At 31.9% G+C, this 16,340-nt stretch overlaps 2 protein-coding genes and 1 pseudogene across 2 annotated transcripts; all 3 read right to left on the bottom strand.

Moving 5' to 3' along the window:
* Positions 1–2,199: 2,199 nt before the first annotated feature.
* Positions 2,200–4,469, bottom strand: LOC120160805 (annotated as a pseudogene).
* Positions 4,470–8,222: 3,753 nt separating this feature from the next.
* Positions 8,223–9,309, bottom strand: LOC120160787 (BRI1 kinase inhibitor 1-like). Its single transcript, XM_039171125.1, has one exon. It carries the CDS (start codon positions 9,229–9,231, stop codon positions 8,293–8,295), a length of 939 nt encoding a protein of 312 aa, XP_039027056.1. The 5' UTR covers positions 9,232–9,309; the 3' UTR covers positions 8,223–8,292.
* Positions 9,310–10,893: 1,584 nt separating this feature from the next.
* Positions 10,894–14,331, bottom strand: LOC120160865. Its single transcript, XM_039171189.1, has 8 exons — positions 13,999–14,331; positions 13,575–13,632; positions 13,343–13,423; positions 13,202–13,237; positions 12,655–12,894; positions 12,431–12,572; positions 11,163–11,685; positions 10,894–11,119 (listed from the first exon to the last, which is right to left on the bottom strand). Exons 1-7 carry the CDS (start codon positions 14,175–14,177, stop codon positions 11,198–11,200), a joined length of 1,224 nt encoding a protein of 407 aa, XP_039027120.1. The 5' UTR covers positions 14,178–14,331; the 3' UTR covers positions 10,894–11,119; positions 11,163–11,197.
* Positions 14,332–16,340: the final 2,009 nt, after the last annotated feature.

The following is a 16,340-nucleotide window of genomic DNA, read 5'->3' as shown; positions in this document are numbered from 1 at the left end:
AAATCAATTTTTAGTACATTGATTATAGTGTTTCTTTTTAAGTATTCATTTTTAGTTAATATAAATAATTTAAAATAAATTATAAAAAATTAAATACATCTCAAGGATGTGAAAGTTAATCGAGATGCTCTAAAAAATCTATTTTTTTTAGTTTATTGTTAATCAAAGAGATGCTTAATAATTAATTTCTTTATTAATTAGATAATTTTACATAAGACTCTTAATATTTAATTTATTCAACAATTTTATATGTTAAAGAGAAATGATTCTTAGTTACCGATATGGATATTTAAATCAGATCTTATATCTTCATAATGTGTTCTTAAGTTATTTTTTTTATTACAACACGTTCATAATTACGGATGAGAAATTCCAATTAGTAAATACAAAAATTTAATAAATTGATGAGTGACCAATTCATGTAATTCATAAATTGATAATAAACAAATGAAATAAGAGATATAAAAATATTCAAAAAAATAAAAATAAAATGTGAAGATAAAATGTTTCACGAAACTTGAAGGAGTTTAATAATTCGTTAAGAAATAGAGAATTCAAAGAAAATAAAACAAATAAGAGAGGTGTTTTTTTTTCTCTTTTAATAATCTTTTATATAGTAGTGATCATTCATATTAAGTATAAGAAGACAATTTAATCTGCAGATTACATCTTTTTAATTATCTTATTCCTATAATAAAATAAAGATAAGAGTTTAAATTGTAGTATATTATATTATTTTCGCTTATCATAATCCCATTAAAAATAGTGATAAAGTTCCAATGGAAATAAGAATACAATGTGTCCTTTTACTCCTAGTGTCTAAACTTCATCAAATTTCTTAATTTTACACATATTTTAACCTGTAAAAAACATCAAATTTAATAAAAGATAGAATTATAAATAATTTAAGTCACTTAAATATAAAAAATAAGTTAATACAAAATATATGCCAAATTATGACTTATCGATCCTTAATAAAATGTTAAACTTAAAATTAAAACGGTTGTAACCATAAACAAGCTAACCAAATAATTTTTTATTACTAAAAAAACATTTTCACCACATGCTATAACAAGCTAACGATTTCAGTAATAAAAGAGAACATTATTTTTCTTAGAAGTATTGAATTCAAACATATGCATCTGTAAAAAAAATAGTTGTCCCTTGTTCCCATATGTAATGGGGTAAGGGGGAGGTAAGACAGTAGGCTGCCCCCAACACCAAGTTGGGAGCAGCTTCCGTAGAAGACCCCCGAATTATGAAATACCCTCCGTGGGACTCGATCCCACGATCTCAAAATTAAAAACCTCAAGCTGCATCTGTAAGATATGTATATATTATATCAAGAGGCTAAAAAATTTTGAACAGATATTATGTTATAATCACTCATGCTATTAAAAAAATATACTATATCACAACACTTTCTCACCTATTTTTTGAAACCGTACGCAACTTAAATTCAATTTTCAGTTTATTTTATAAAAATAATACTAAATTAATTCTAATACGATATTTTACTAAATTAGTCCTAATACGATTCGTTACAATAGATATGTCTGTAAGTCAAGTGACTTTTCAAACCCGATTGGTTTGGGTCGAATTAGATCCTCTTTGACTCGTATATATTAAGGATTCTTATACTATTTAAAATTTAATTCTTATATTTTTAAAAAATTAAGTCCATTATTATCATTTTTATTCAAAAATCTTAATCATTTCTCGAATTTATATTTTACCTGACAGTGATAAAAAAGGGAAAAAAAAACTTTTTAGTCTCTTACACTTATTTATAAGAGATTTAATTTAAATGTACTTATTGCCTTTCCTTAAATTCTTCATGAATACATCGAAGATCGAAATAAATGTCAATAGACAATTAACGCTTTTTCACAATTTACTCCAAAGTATAGTTATGCACATCAATGACCACAGCTACTACGTTTCCCTTACCTTTTTTTTCCCTCTTTTTTATCAGTAACATATGGAGAACCCATCGGATCTCGGAGTGTACATAATGGAGATATCCACCTCTTATCGCAAAACTCCGATCCATTCCATCTCGAATTCTAATTCAAGAGCTTTGAGTTGTAATTGCATTTCTGATGTAATCGAATGGACGTAACATCCCAACTGCCACATACTTTCACAACGTCTTGGATGTGTTGAGAATAGTTTTTCTCACTCGTCTGCATCGTATCAACTATGCATAGTCAGATTCAATTCCTAATTGTACGTCTTATATAGAACTACTTGCCGATTAGAACCTCTACCTCCATTTTCTTCAGAACATCTTCCAAGCTTCCAACTTGCTCCAAGATATCAGATCAAATGAATACTAAGAAAACCAAAACGGAAAAGTATACCAGTAGTAAAACATGAATACAATGCCTGAACAATTGAAAGCGTTAAGGCAAGGAGGAGCGTGTTTTGATGTGTAATCATTCATCTATGAATGCATTTACAATGTTAATGTTCAAAACAGATATGTCTATGCGCGCGCGCGCACACGTACGATACCATGATATGTTGAGAAACACCGGGTCCTCTTGAAACCTTTGAAAGTTCTTTTTCAATATCTTCCTATACAATCACAAGAAATTAATAGAAAAAAAAGTTATGTTTTACAACTATCTTTCAGTTCCTTTTGGAAAAGGGGAAAAAAATCCTAACTTGATAGATTAAGCAAACCTTATTGAAATATATTGGCAAGAAGCGCTTGTTTTTCTTCCTCACAACTAGAAGGTCAGACTGTATAAGGAAGCATAAAAAAACATCTAACATTAATTTGTGGTAAAATAGCTTTGACAAACTGTGCAGAAAGAGAATGTTCTGATTCATTAAATTATACTAATAATATTGAACGTATCCCTATCCAAAACAACAATTCGAGAAAGTCTCTTTATTCTATGCTAATACATAAAAAAGAATTGTTATTGATTCAATATGCCACAATGAGTACCAATAGACTTGCATAAATGAACTTTTGGCAGCCACTAAAGATTGACGTGATAATTTGTATGCAATAACGAAAAACGTTATCCAATCTAAAAATACTTTTTAACTAGATTTCAACTCTCAAGGATATTTAACAAAATATAAAGCATACCTGGAAAATGGGAACTCCATCGAACCCACTTTTGATATCATTGACTTTCAGCTAATAGACATGAAAAACTATTGCGAGTCTACATAATCGTCATTTTAGTTGGTGTAGAATGCTCCAACTAAGAAAGATAACATCTTCATTTGAGTACGAAATAATAATCGTCATGACTTCATTTGAAGCATGGTCGTTCTCTAAGTACCCAACATGCAGTCTACATATAAATTGACACCCCGAGCATTTCTCATGTTCCTAAATGAAGATTGAAACCTTTTTTTCTTCTCTTTTTCCCTTCATTGCGTTAAATTTCTTAAAAGAAAATGGCAACAAACACAATAAACATGAAATACGTCCACAGAATTAAGTAGTAAAGTTAAGCTATTTTTGGGATAATGTTTTTGCATTAAACACTTCTAATACCAAAAGAACACGTTTTCAGAACAAACTTAAAGCCAAATTGAATTAAACACTAACCTCTAATGCATTCTTTATTTGAATTGGATCCGGTAGAAAACGAAATGCAGTTCCTTCAACCTTCAGTGAGTATACCTGTATTTTACATGTCCTTATATATATATATATATATATATATATATATATTATAAAACCAGTAATCAATATTGTTATTTGCAATTCAATTTAAGTTATTATTTTAATTTCTTTAACACAAATGACAATTGAAAAACCAGTAATTAAAGAAAATGAATCTCCCGATCAAGTGTAATCGGCACCACTTTAGCTTACTTCTGAGCTCCCTTCTCCGTAACCGAACCTATGCAAAGAAAAAGTGAAATTTGAAATTTTCTCCAATTTTAAAATTTTCAACTAACCTGAGCGAGAAGTGCCTCGGCGTCTTCTAGGAGAAAGCAAAGCAAGCCAATAGACTTGGCTCCATTGAGAACAGAGATAAGCACAAACTCACTGTTGGAGTTGCTCACCGTATACACGGCGGTTCCCACTAGTTTTTTCGCAACTTGCTCGGGACTCAACGTAGCAGCCGCCGCTACCGCAGCCTTCGGCTGAGAAACCGAAGCAAAGAGCGGATGATGGCGGGAAGTAGCCGAAAGGGAGAAACCGGAAGCTAAGTTGGCGACAAGACGGCTGGTGTTGTGGAGGCGGGTGGCGAGCTCGGCGCCGAGACTGTGGATGAAGGTGGAGAGGGATGAGAGAGGCTTTAAGCTCCGTTTGGTTCACGGTATAATTTATTCCTAATTTCCCCCTGTTTTCCCGGCAATGTCTATCCCCATCTTTATTTCATTATTTCCGACCCGTTATTTAAAATAACCTTCTTCTCACTTCGTTCTAGTTATTGGAATTCATCCCCTTCTTCTACCTCCTCCCTCGCGCAGCATTTGCTTATCACCATGGTTTTCTCTCACTGACTTCCTCCTCCGTAAATTCGTACGTTTCCCTTTCATTTTTTTTTCTTTTATTCAAATTTCATTTATCATTTTATCATCTAATAAAAATATTTTATTTTTCCTTACTTTTTGTCTCTTACTTTTTTTTCCTTTCATTTTTATTCAATCTCGTATATGTATACGAAATCATTATGAAATTGTTATTCTTTATTTTTTTGTAAATGATTTGATATTTTTTTATTTTATTCGTCTTTTGGATTAAATTGTTGATTTAGTTCTTTGATCTTATACTCTAAAGTTAAAATTATACTCTAAAGTTGAAATTATCTTTGTGAATTTTGCATTGAATGAATCTATGTTGCAGTTTTTAGATTGATTTGAACATTAAATTTGATTATTCATTTTGTGTGCAGGTATCGTTTCCAAGTCTTACTTTACAAACTGAAACTTAAGATTTGTAATTTGAGGTTCATACTTCTTATTGCTCTTCTTTTTTTTTCCTTTTTCATGTTTATTATGTTTCATTTATTTCATAGTTTTCGCAGCCATTATTGTTTAGTTGCTTTTTAGAAGAGTTTTCATTTCGTTGAATGACTAATAATGTCATGTCACTTTGAAATCGATTGCCGATATTTACTTAAAAATTTTATTTTTATTATGAAATTAGGTTCATTAGGAGTTCTATATACAGAAAAACACTTTGAACTCATTGGAAAAAGATAATTTTGTTAATTGGATATTAATTTGTTTATCTGAGACTCAGATTAATATGCATCCTCTTTTTCCTTCAACTTCTTTCATTTTTAACCATAGATGTTGATTCAGCTCAGGCCGATATCAGTTTCAAAGCAACGAAGTTGGCATCTGAGGGGATGATCATGTTTTTCCCCATAGAAATTCTTTGAAACTCATATTCTAATCCAAATGGAAAAATCTACAGTTGTGGACTGATATTTCATTCCAAAGATCATCTAGTTTCTTCCTTCTGCTGAGTTTTGGAACATATGCTTTACCTCTCTTTCACACGGTCGATGTGCTTATTGCTTTGGTATTGGTGATATTTGTGAATTTATTAGCTTTGGATTTGATCTTGGTTTTATTTATTTATTTATTTATTTTGCGTACGCACATAGATGCTTGTTGGAATTAGAGTACTGACTGATGTTTGTGTCACTTTATTTGCATGTGTTGTTGTAGCAATATTCTTATACAGTTGAAACATTGAATGAAACTGAAAATGGAGATGAATAGCCTGAAAGATGCAGTTAATTGTGTTGTAAAGAAGCAAAAACTTCTTCCTCTAAAACCCAGGAAGTTACAGACAAGTTTGTCCGATAAATTGAGAATGCAATAGGGATGATGCAGTCAACCACCGTTGATTATAAATCTGTACTTGTTAAAATGAAGACAAAATTGCATGAAATTGCTCCACTCATAGCTTTGGTAGCTCTGGAACATATGGGGCAGTTTATCATGGCAAATGGAAAGGTTCTGATGTAGCAATCAAGAGAATTAAAGCTAGCTATTTTGTAGGGAAGCCTTCTGAAAGAGAACGATTGATAATAACTGTTATCACTTTTCCTTTCATAGCTTTGGTAGCTTGTAATTTGAGGCTTCTTGATAGTTAAAAGAATGACAATTGATTCATAATGACAAATGATTCACCTGATCATTTGTTTCTAGCTTCATTTGTTCCTTTAATTTAAGTTATCTTTTATCTCTGTCTTTAGGTTTTACTAGGGAGGGATTCTCACACCTGCACTGCCGGAGCATTCGGTCATTTTGCTATAGGAATTGGACATACAGATGCAGGCTTTGTATTAGGCACCGGGAAGCTTATGCTAAAGGCGTGTTAATTATTCTTTGATGTTTTGCTTGATTAAAAACTGTGTGCGTTTGTTTTTGGTGTATTTTGATTTTTCATTTGGTTTCGTACTAGTATTTGGCTACCTTAGGTTCGTAGCGTAATAGCGTTATGCCCACCATAGAATTATAGATGTTTTTTTTCGAATGAGAATTTAAGGTGGTCCAACTCTGTTATCCAAATTCATTGAAGGTCGATGAAGTTGTAGCTATTTGATGAATAGTTTTGTCCTTCATATCCGTTGCTCTAGGCATATAGTTTAATCTGGTAGACCATCTTGGCATTTTCTTTTGCAAACGAATATTCATGACTTGTATGAGTTGAAGCACTTACAAAATTACGATTAATTTGGTGGTATATTTTGTTGCATATTCGATTGTGGGTTCCACCAACTTTGAGATTTGTAATGGATGGTGAAATGCCTCTTTATCTACTTGCAAAGGATTTGATTTTGCAAGAAAGATCATAATATAAATTCATGAGATAAATAATAATGATAAAGTATGTAGAATTAAGTATAAATATAAAAGATAAATAAATAAATTATTGTATATAGAAGATATAATAAATATTATATCTTAGATAACAAAAATAATTTACAACTTTTTATTATTATGAATATCTATGATAAATTATTGTATATAGAAGAATGTAAACATTGTCGATTGAAAAATACAATAAACATCTCAGTGAATGCGTTACATATGAACCGAAGCTAATTTCCACAATGTAAACATTTTGTTAAATGTTGATGTAAAATTTTAATATATTTTTACATAAATTATGTAAAATTTAATATTAATTAAAATTAAAATAATACATGATATATATAAATACTAAAGTAATATATTATCAACATATAAAATTTTTATATAAATAATTTTTATTTAAATATTTAGAATTTCACTTTTTAAAAAATATAGAACAAGGACAATTTAGTAAAATATACATTACAGTAATCTTTTATTCCTTCAACCAAACATTGTAATCTTATATTCCTGTCAAACCAACCAAACACAGTAATGTAACATTCTCAGTAATCTTATTCTCTGGTAATCTTTTACTCCCACTGATAATCTTACATTCTGTGAACCAAACACACCCTAAGGGAAGTGAAGGAGGTTTTGGGAATTCCATTTTTTTCCCCGAAGGAAAAAGAAAATTGCAGTTATGAGCCTAAAATGTATTTTGTTTTGTTAAACGGATGTTTTCAATGGTCCAATAGGCTACACAGGCTTCGACCCGATTTGACACTTTGGGTTTGAAAAGTTTATCAAAGCCTAATGGCCCGACTCACCTGTGGATAGATCCGTCCGAAACGACTTGGACTAAGAACGAGTAAAATTCTACTCGATTCAAGAAAATTTTTAAATATATAACTTACAATCTCTCTTATTATTAAGTTAAGACATCATTGATCGGAATAGTTAATTCAATGAAAATAAATACAAATGTTGTATGGCATAATTTAGGGTTCTCTACCCGGTTATTTATGGGAGTCTAGAGGAACAATCTTTGACCCGAAATTTAAAAGACGTTTGTTTTTTATTTTGAGATGAAAGATCGTTAAAGTTAAAAAAGTAATCGTAAAAATCATCCAATTATTTTTATCAACGTTAAACATTTTGTCCCGTAAGTTTAATATCTGAAAAATAAAAAATAGTTGTTCTGCCCTGCAGATGCTCAAATCCAAATCTTTAAAGAAAAATGTCATTCTCTTTTGTATTAAGACCGCTCAATGAATTCTTTTTTTCATTTTTAAATTGTCATGTTTGGTATCTGTTTTCTACATTGGATCTATTTTATCATGGAGGGTTTTTATATCTCAGCTTTGCCTTATTTTTGCATGTGGGATCTTTATAAAGACTGTTTGATTCGTGGGAAAGTGTTGAAAGGAAGAAAATTTATTAAAGCAATAATATAACTCATAGAAGTTGATTGAAATTGGAAAAGAAAAATCAAAACTAGGCCTGGCTTTTAAGTTTGTCCTCCCCTTTAATGGAGTTCTTGCAATGAGCAATTGCAGATTGAATCGCAGCCTGCAGCTCTTCCGTGGTGCTCTCGCTGGTTGAACAAGGATGCCCTTTGGTTGCAACAAGAAGACCACTATTCGAAGGTGATGTTCTTATTGAAGGAGGAGCTGAATAATAGTCTCCTCCTCTCCTTCCTCTCAACTCTGTTTTTTTGTTCCTCAAATTACCTGAAAATGAGTAAGCTTGTCTATGGAGATGGAGATTCTCTCTCTTTCTTCTGAAGAACAAAAATGGCCTAATCATTCTCGTGTACTTATTTAACACATTGAATCTCATCTTTTTCTTGTCATTCTCTTTCTCTTCTGTTTCTCTAACCTTGACGCTCCCTTTCTGCTGTCTTTTTAAACCGAACAAAGAGAAAGAATTTGACTTGTTCTTCACTTTCGCTTCTATGGCGTGACTTTGATGATGATAGCCGTGGCTGAGCCTTTCATGTTTCTGGATATTGCCGTCGCTTTTGTTGATGGGTTTTACAGATTTGAGATCATAGAATAACTCTCTTCCGGGAAAGTTGAAGCCGTCCGATGAACTCGTTGATAAGCGTGGGGAGACAGGGAGGTGAGAAAGGAGATGAAGGGGAAGCAAGTGTCCATGGAAGAAAATGTCATCGGCCGGAGATAAATCGACGGCGATGGAAGATGGAGTTTTGGTTTTATAATCGGAAGATGAATGGAGAGAGATTCTGAAGGAAAATTCATGACAAGGGGAGGTGGAAGATGGTGAAGGAGCTGAATTAGGCGATAATGTTGATGATGATCCTTCTTTTGTTTCCTCTTTTAGCTTGCCTTCTTCTTCATCGTCTTCTTCATTATCATCATCATTATCTTCTTCTTCTTCTTCTTCTTCATGTTGATGATGGTAAGTATCCATGATTGATACTAAGACTACCTTCAAAGAGTAGAAAGACGTGAAGAAAAATTCTCAAATTTTGTTGTTGTGTGAAGAGAGTGGGAGTTTGGGGTTTAAGATGGTTTGTATTATAATAATCTATCATCCACTTAAAAAAATTTAATTAGATTCTTAAAAAGCAAAAATCTTAACTAAACTACCAAGTAACTTATCTTTAATGAAAATGATATCCACTCAATTGATTTTTAACAGTATATTATTTTTTATTAGAACTGATTAAATAATTGAATTTTAAGTCTTAATTTGTAAGTATCGATTTATAATTCAATGAATGAATATGACATGGACAGCAATGATTAATAGAAGGGGAAAGAAAATTTTCAAGAGTTAGGTGGGAAGATTGAGCCCCCACACACGTGTTGCAAGAAAGTGAGGAATTTTGTTCATTAAGGTGGACATCTGAATCATGGTGGCATTATTCTAAAGATAAGCAAAGCCAAAAATGTGAAGAAAACAAAGATTTCACCTTTAACCCCCACAAAGCATCACTTGGGCTTTGTGTGGGGAACCTCTCCTCTTGCCCATTGCCTTTGCTTACCATCACAATAACCGAGTTAAATTCGAGGTCTTTTACTTGCCAAATACGATACAAGACGGTATCCATCTCCACCCAAGCTGCCGGTGCCTTATCTTCTCGTCCCCACTGCAAAGCTGGATGCTAAAGGCCTTCTTCATCTATTAAAGTCATAACTTCGTCACGCTTCGGAATATGGGTCTTGCAGAAGTAGGGAGAAAGGCCCTGTCATCGTGTTTCAAAAAATAGTACCAATTAAGTGATAAACAAACACAATTCTTTAATATGAACAGATCCTTTTTCCTTCTTTTCATTTTGCTTTCTTATTTCTTTCTTAAGACCTACTGATGATGACATATGAAACCTAAAATACATAAGCAGTTCGAGTGTTGTTCATTCTAAAATAACAAACCTGTCAGTTTTTTAGCAGTGAAACATGCATAAATCATCAATAACAGTAGCAATGGTCCATCTCATGTCCTATGTTTCAATCACGAACCAAACAGACGAATACCGACCTTCAGTATCGATATCAAATAACTCTTCAAAATTCCTAGCTTCCTACCAAAACACCAAATGATTTCCTTGACTGACATAGTATCACCATACAGTTCTTAACAAAGAGATGAATTTGAAAACAATTGGATCAGCAGTAATTATTGAAGTTCATTAACTCTAGTTTATGCTCTTAGCACTAGTTCTATTTTAGACTTTAGAAGCACAGTCCATGAAAGAAAAAAGGAAATTAGCAGACACCCAGATTTGTTACAATATAGATTTTCTAACCTATATTATCAACAAATAATACATTTGTTTATCTAATTTCAGCATATAGAACAGGTAAGTTAACCCCAAAATATAATTTTGTTTCCTATATCTCAAACTTCCTACAAAACATGTATTTTCTTCGTATTATAATCATGTTTAAAGGATTTTATAATGTATATAAATCTGGCCACTTCCGAGTTTTCATGTATACCATCATCATATCTAGATTGAATCAGAAAACAAACCAGCCAAAATCCACCGGAAACATGTGATTGAAGCATGGACTTGATGAAGACATGAAAATCAGGGCCTAAATCAGATTCTAATTTTTCCGCTTTCTCCATTTAAATGGCTATGATTCACACAAATTATACATAAGTCAGCTTTTATAGTAAATTCGCTATACAATTTATGTTAGAACAGAGGTCTAACAGCTCAAAACGTGCCATCAACTCATTTATTGTTCAACAAAACAGAAAAATCAGAAATCACACATTGCCCCCCCCTTTTTATCCTTTTAGGAGTTTTGAGTCCCCACCTTTGCCAAGCATTCCTTCTTCCATTGAACTCTCAACCTGGAAAAGTAAAACGGATCCTGTGAATGCATGAACAAGCCTCTGCCAAAAGTAGTCTACAAAATATTATTTATAGCCGGGATCTTCGGATGTATTTGATTAGATTGAAGTGGGAATTCCTCCGAGAGGTATATTGATGTCTGCTTGAGGAATTTGATGACTTTAGATCCCAACCTTCGACATTCTTCGGAACACAAGCATCGAAAAGTATTTGACCAAGAACCCCATGGAGATTAATGCTTGATGGGTGAGGCAAAGGGATCAAACCTTCTTTGTGTTGGTCTTGCGCAGACCCGAAATCCCTACCTTCATAATATTCTATTGAACTAGGCAAGAGGAAATTATCACTTTGCACCAGACTTCCCCGGAAGCTCTTGTTTGGGCTTAAGGCTATTTTGCTGATATTGGAGATCAATTCAGAGATTTCATCCTGTGCGCCTGCTGGTTCAACTCGTTCACCCTCGAATTGTTGAATATTTCGGGAATACAAGGCTTCTGCCTTACCAAGAAGCTCGGTCACAGCAGCTTTGTAATCAATTGGATAATGCCGGTAATGACCTGTAAAGACCATTAATTGGCACAAGTTGAAATAATCAATGCTATTGTCTGAATAAGATATATGCTTTAGAATTCTCTATTGCTTATGTATTGCTCATTTTTGTTACTTCTGTCAATTTATTTCTACAGCTGCAGCAGCTAGGTCTATGCGTAATATAATTGTATTATCTTTTTCTATCATGCAAAGTAACCGGTCTGGACCAGAAAAGGTTTCTTTCAAATGTATAGCACAATCATGTCATCCCTCTGAAGCTTCAAGTTTAAGCATTTTTGGTAAAGAAAGACAGCAAATCCCAATACTACCAACAGGGAGTAACAAAAAGCAAGGAGGCAGGCAAGGGCTTTGGCCCTTTGGTTCATAGAAATTTTGCATTTTTGGCTCCTCCCAAAAATTAATAATTCAATTCAAGTTTTTTTAACACTATTTTTAGCTTTGGCCCACCGAGATTTTATAGTTTTATCTCGGCCCCTTAACACAATTTCTGGCTTTGACCCTAGCCAACGGCATTTGTGCGATCAAAACCCAAATGTTTCATGATGTTTAGTAAAATGAGAAAAGATGGTGACTGCAGCATGTGACGCGTGCTTGAAGATGAATGAATGACTACCTGCATTATATGTAAGAAGCCACTGTTCTTTCCAATCTCTTCAGTTTAAATATGTTTAATTGAACCCTGAATAAAACTTTATATATGGTATGACCATGTTCTAATAACAGCAACTCCTCATAAGTTTAGAAACTGACCTACATGAGGAGAACCGTTGAACTTCACAAGTTTTAAATCACCACCAAGTTGTTGTATTCTTTGAGCGAAATTGCAGATAATTTGATAAGGAGCAAGATCATCATTTTCAGAGCATAATATGAGATAAGGAGCCCCCATTCTCTGCAAAGGATTTAAATTAGTAAATAGAATATTCAAAAATTTGAAGCAATAATTTGATAACAACTTTTTATTGTACACTTACAACTGAAGCATATAGGGTCTGCCAATACTCGGCACGATGGGATTCAAACCTGCTGAGGAATAGAGCGTCAAGACCAGAAGAAATGCCATTTGCTATCCACGATGCTATTCTTGGTGGATGAGACACTTTGAGAACTGTTGGGTGAACCGCAAATCGAGCACCCAGATCACTGGTAAAATCCACCGGACTGGAATCAAAAATATGGCCCGCAAAACACTCCTTCACCAGTTGGAGATCATCCTTCACCGGAAGTAAAAAAGAATATTTAAAAGACAAGCAGAACTTAAATATCCATAATAACGTTCATAAACAATATTGATAAATACTCCAGGAATCCAATTTTTCAGCAAATGCCATTATACCACCATTAGTTTATTTTTATGTCATATGGGACAGAGAAACAACGATTTCCAGTGCTGATACCTTAATAGCCCCCCATTAGCACCATTAATCCATTTAGAAATAAAGAAGAAGAGAAAGAATGATTGCAATAATATGATTTAACAAGTTTGTACAAATCTAGCATATTGATAGAGGGACAACATACTGGATTTACTTGTACTTCGCACAATCCCTCGATCATCTGCAACAAGAAAATATAAAGCTATATCACCACAAGCAAACGAAACAAGCCTGTAACAAACAAGGTCAAAAGACAATGGGGTTTTCAAAGTTTTAAAAGGAATACCTGAAGAACCTTGTACATACAGGCCTTAGGACAGCCAGAAAAAGATGCAAAGACCACGGGGCACGGCCTCATCTTCAGCTCCTGCATAAAATAAAAAGAGATAATCCCCTCAATGTACTAAAGCACAAAATTCCACACTATACGGTTACTCTAATAGAATCAGCACCACTTGAAACACTTGAGCAAGATTCAAGAGCCCAGACGTCGAAATCGACATTGTTTTCTGTATTACCTGAACAAGTTCTTTAAGAAGATCAACTGCTAGAGCAGCAGCCTTCTCAGGGAAGAACCTGCACAGATAACGAAACATCAGAATCCACCTCCAAATTAACAACAAATTTCAGTTAAAAGTATCAATCGAAGGCATATGAAAATACGCAGCAAACCAAACCAAACCAATATCCCTCAATTCCATATGCCATATGATTAGCGTTAGTGCATAATCATTCCTTGTTTAATCAGAAATGCAAAATCATTATAGAAGATCAAGATCAAGTCATTAAATAAACGCTCAATAATCGACAATAAAAAAAAGAGCCCAATTTTCAGAACAGGAAATCAAGTGCTACAGTAAGTCAAAACCATCCACCAATCAACAAAAATATGAATAAATAAAAGGTAAATCAAACCCAAAATGGGCTTAAGAAAACACATACATGTTTAAGAACTCCGAATGACAAACGAGAGAATCCCAACCCAAAGAAGAGTAGAGCTGAACATAGTTCTTCAAGTGCTTCTCTTGACTCGACATCCAAGCAAACGCTACAACTATACCTCCTCCATTTCTCCTTCTTTCCTTTCTTCCCCAATGGAATCTCCCCCCAAATCCCCACATTATCCCTTTGTTTTACCTCTTCCACTCGAATTTCCAAGCAATACTTAAGCTTCTCTCAGCTCCCCGCGCTTCAAGAAAAACGGTAGAAACCGCAGAGAATTCGATTTAATCAATGGACCAAAAATGAAATAGATTAATAATGCAAGTCCCATTTTTTTTTTGTCCAGCATCTTATAGGGAACTGTGAACGAAAATTACGTTTGATTTCCTGCGATTGAATGTATCATTCACTTCTTGCAACCGGGATGGCAAACGATGGAATTGGACGCATTGTTTTTCTCTCTCTCTCTTTTTTTTTTAAATTTACAATAAGTACTATACAAAATAGGGGAAATATATATTTTGGTATTTAACTTCATTTGATACATAATTTTTTAGTTCAATTAAATATTTTTATTTCACTTTAAATTTTAATTTGTCAATAAAGGAAACAGTAGAATAAAAATGCACAAATTGTTTAATTTGATAAGTGTATATTTGGGTGAGAGATTTATTTTACAAATAATTTTATTATTATGAGAATTATTTTATTGTTTGTTTATTTTTACTTTTTTTTAAAAATATTATTAAGTTTTTAAGCTATAATTCTTAAAATAATTATGGTAAGATTATATTTTATCCTTAAAAATAAACAAATTAGTGAATTTAGAAAGTTTATTAGCATAGATAATTAAAGTGGTAAATATAACTTATTTAGAAGTTGCATCATTCTATTTATTATTTTTTATTTTTCTCAAATTTCTATTTAATGATTAATTTTTCTTATTTTAATAATTTTAATTGATTATTGGAGCTAATATCTATACTTATCTATAAATTAAAAAACATTAGATGCTGTTAAGTTCTTTTATACATTACAAAAGAAAATTATTATTAAATTAAGAGATTTGAACGTGAGAAAATAAAATAATTAGGAAATTATGTGAAGAGAAAAATAATAATTAAATTTTAGTTACTTTGTACTCTATTTTCATTCACTTATATTATCACTTAATTTTTTTTGGCATTTTACTTAAATAATAATTAGAAAATTTATTTTATGTATAATAATTAAATAATATTAGCTCCAATTTATCTAAAGTTGAATATTTTAATATTATTAAAAAGATAATTACATTAAACTCTTTCCGAATATTCCTCATTGTTAAGCCAATATATTATCAGCAAATCACAGAAACGCCATTTAATTAATAAAAATACTTACATATATATTTGCTTTCATTGATATATACTTGGATGAATGATTAGATATTAAAGCGAGTGACAATAAAACAATAAGTATTAGTTCTAATTATAAAGAATTGTTATGAAAATATTAATTTTGAATTGTTCACGTGGTTAATGGGGACATGATGTTTAATTTTAATTTTATTTTGATTACATAGAAAAAAGAAAGTTAACAAAAACCAAACGCCTGTGAAGTAGTGTCAGTGTGGGATACGCTTCACATGATGTTGGACCAATTCGATCATTAATAAATAATCTCTTGATCCCATGTTGATTGAGGGTGCACGCCTTTATATAGATTATATTTAACTACCAATTTAATTTATGTTTATATTATTCAACTATTAATTTTATAAAAAAATCATTTTTTTTGTTTTTCATTGTTGAAAAATTAACAACGATGTCGATGTGGTATTTTTTAAAATTATTTTTCAATGCTGACACATCATTGTCTTATGGTGACGTATCAGTATCGCTGTTAATTTTTTAATTGCGGGTGACAAAACATAATATTAACTATAATTTTGAAAAAAATAATAGTATGATGACCAAAACAAAAACTAATAATAAGTTGATGACCGAATAGATAGTTTACCCTTGTATTTAAAAACCATATATATAAACCTAATACACATTCGACCCCACCACAAACTTGGTAATGGTTTCAGTCTTTTCAATCTTTTTCTGTTAATGTATGTTTCGAGTTGATTTAATAATAAAATATAAAAAATTACAATAATATGTATATAATTATAGGAATAAAAGATATTTTTATTAAAAAAATCTAAACTAAATTGATGTGATTTGGATAACAAAATTTTATGTGCGTAAACTGCTTTTTGTGCAATTAAACTCTACACTTGTTCTTGTTTTGATCATTCAACTTTTAAAAAATTTAATCTTATCACTAAACTTTTGAATTGTTCCTTGTTTGGC

The sequence above is a fragment of the Hibiscus syriacus genome, unplaced genomic scaffold (assembly GCF_006381635.1).
Source record: "Hibiscus syriacus cultivar Baekdansim isolate YM2019G1 unplaced genomic scaffold, ASM638163v2 tig00111393_pilon, whole genome shotgun sequence".
Taxonomy (NCBI): Eukaryota; Viridiplantae; Streptophyta; class Magnoliopsida; order Malvales; family Malvaceae; genus Hibiscus; species Hibiscus syriacus.
The sequence above is the reverse complement of the archived record's forward strand: the minus strand, read 5'-3'. Positions and strand labels throughout refer to the sequence as shown.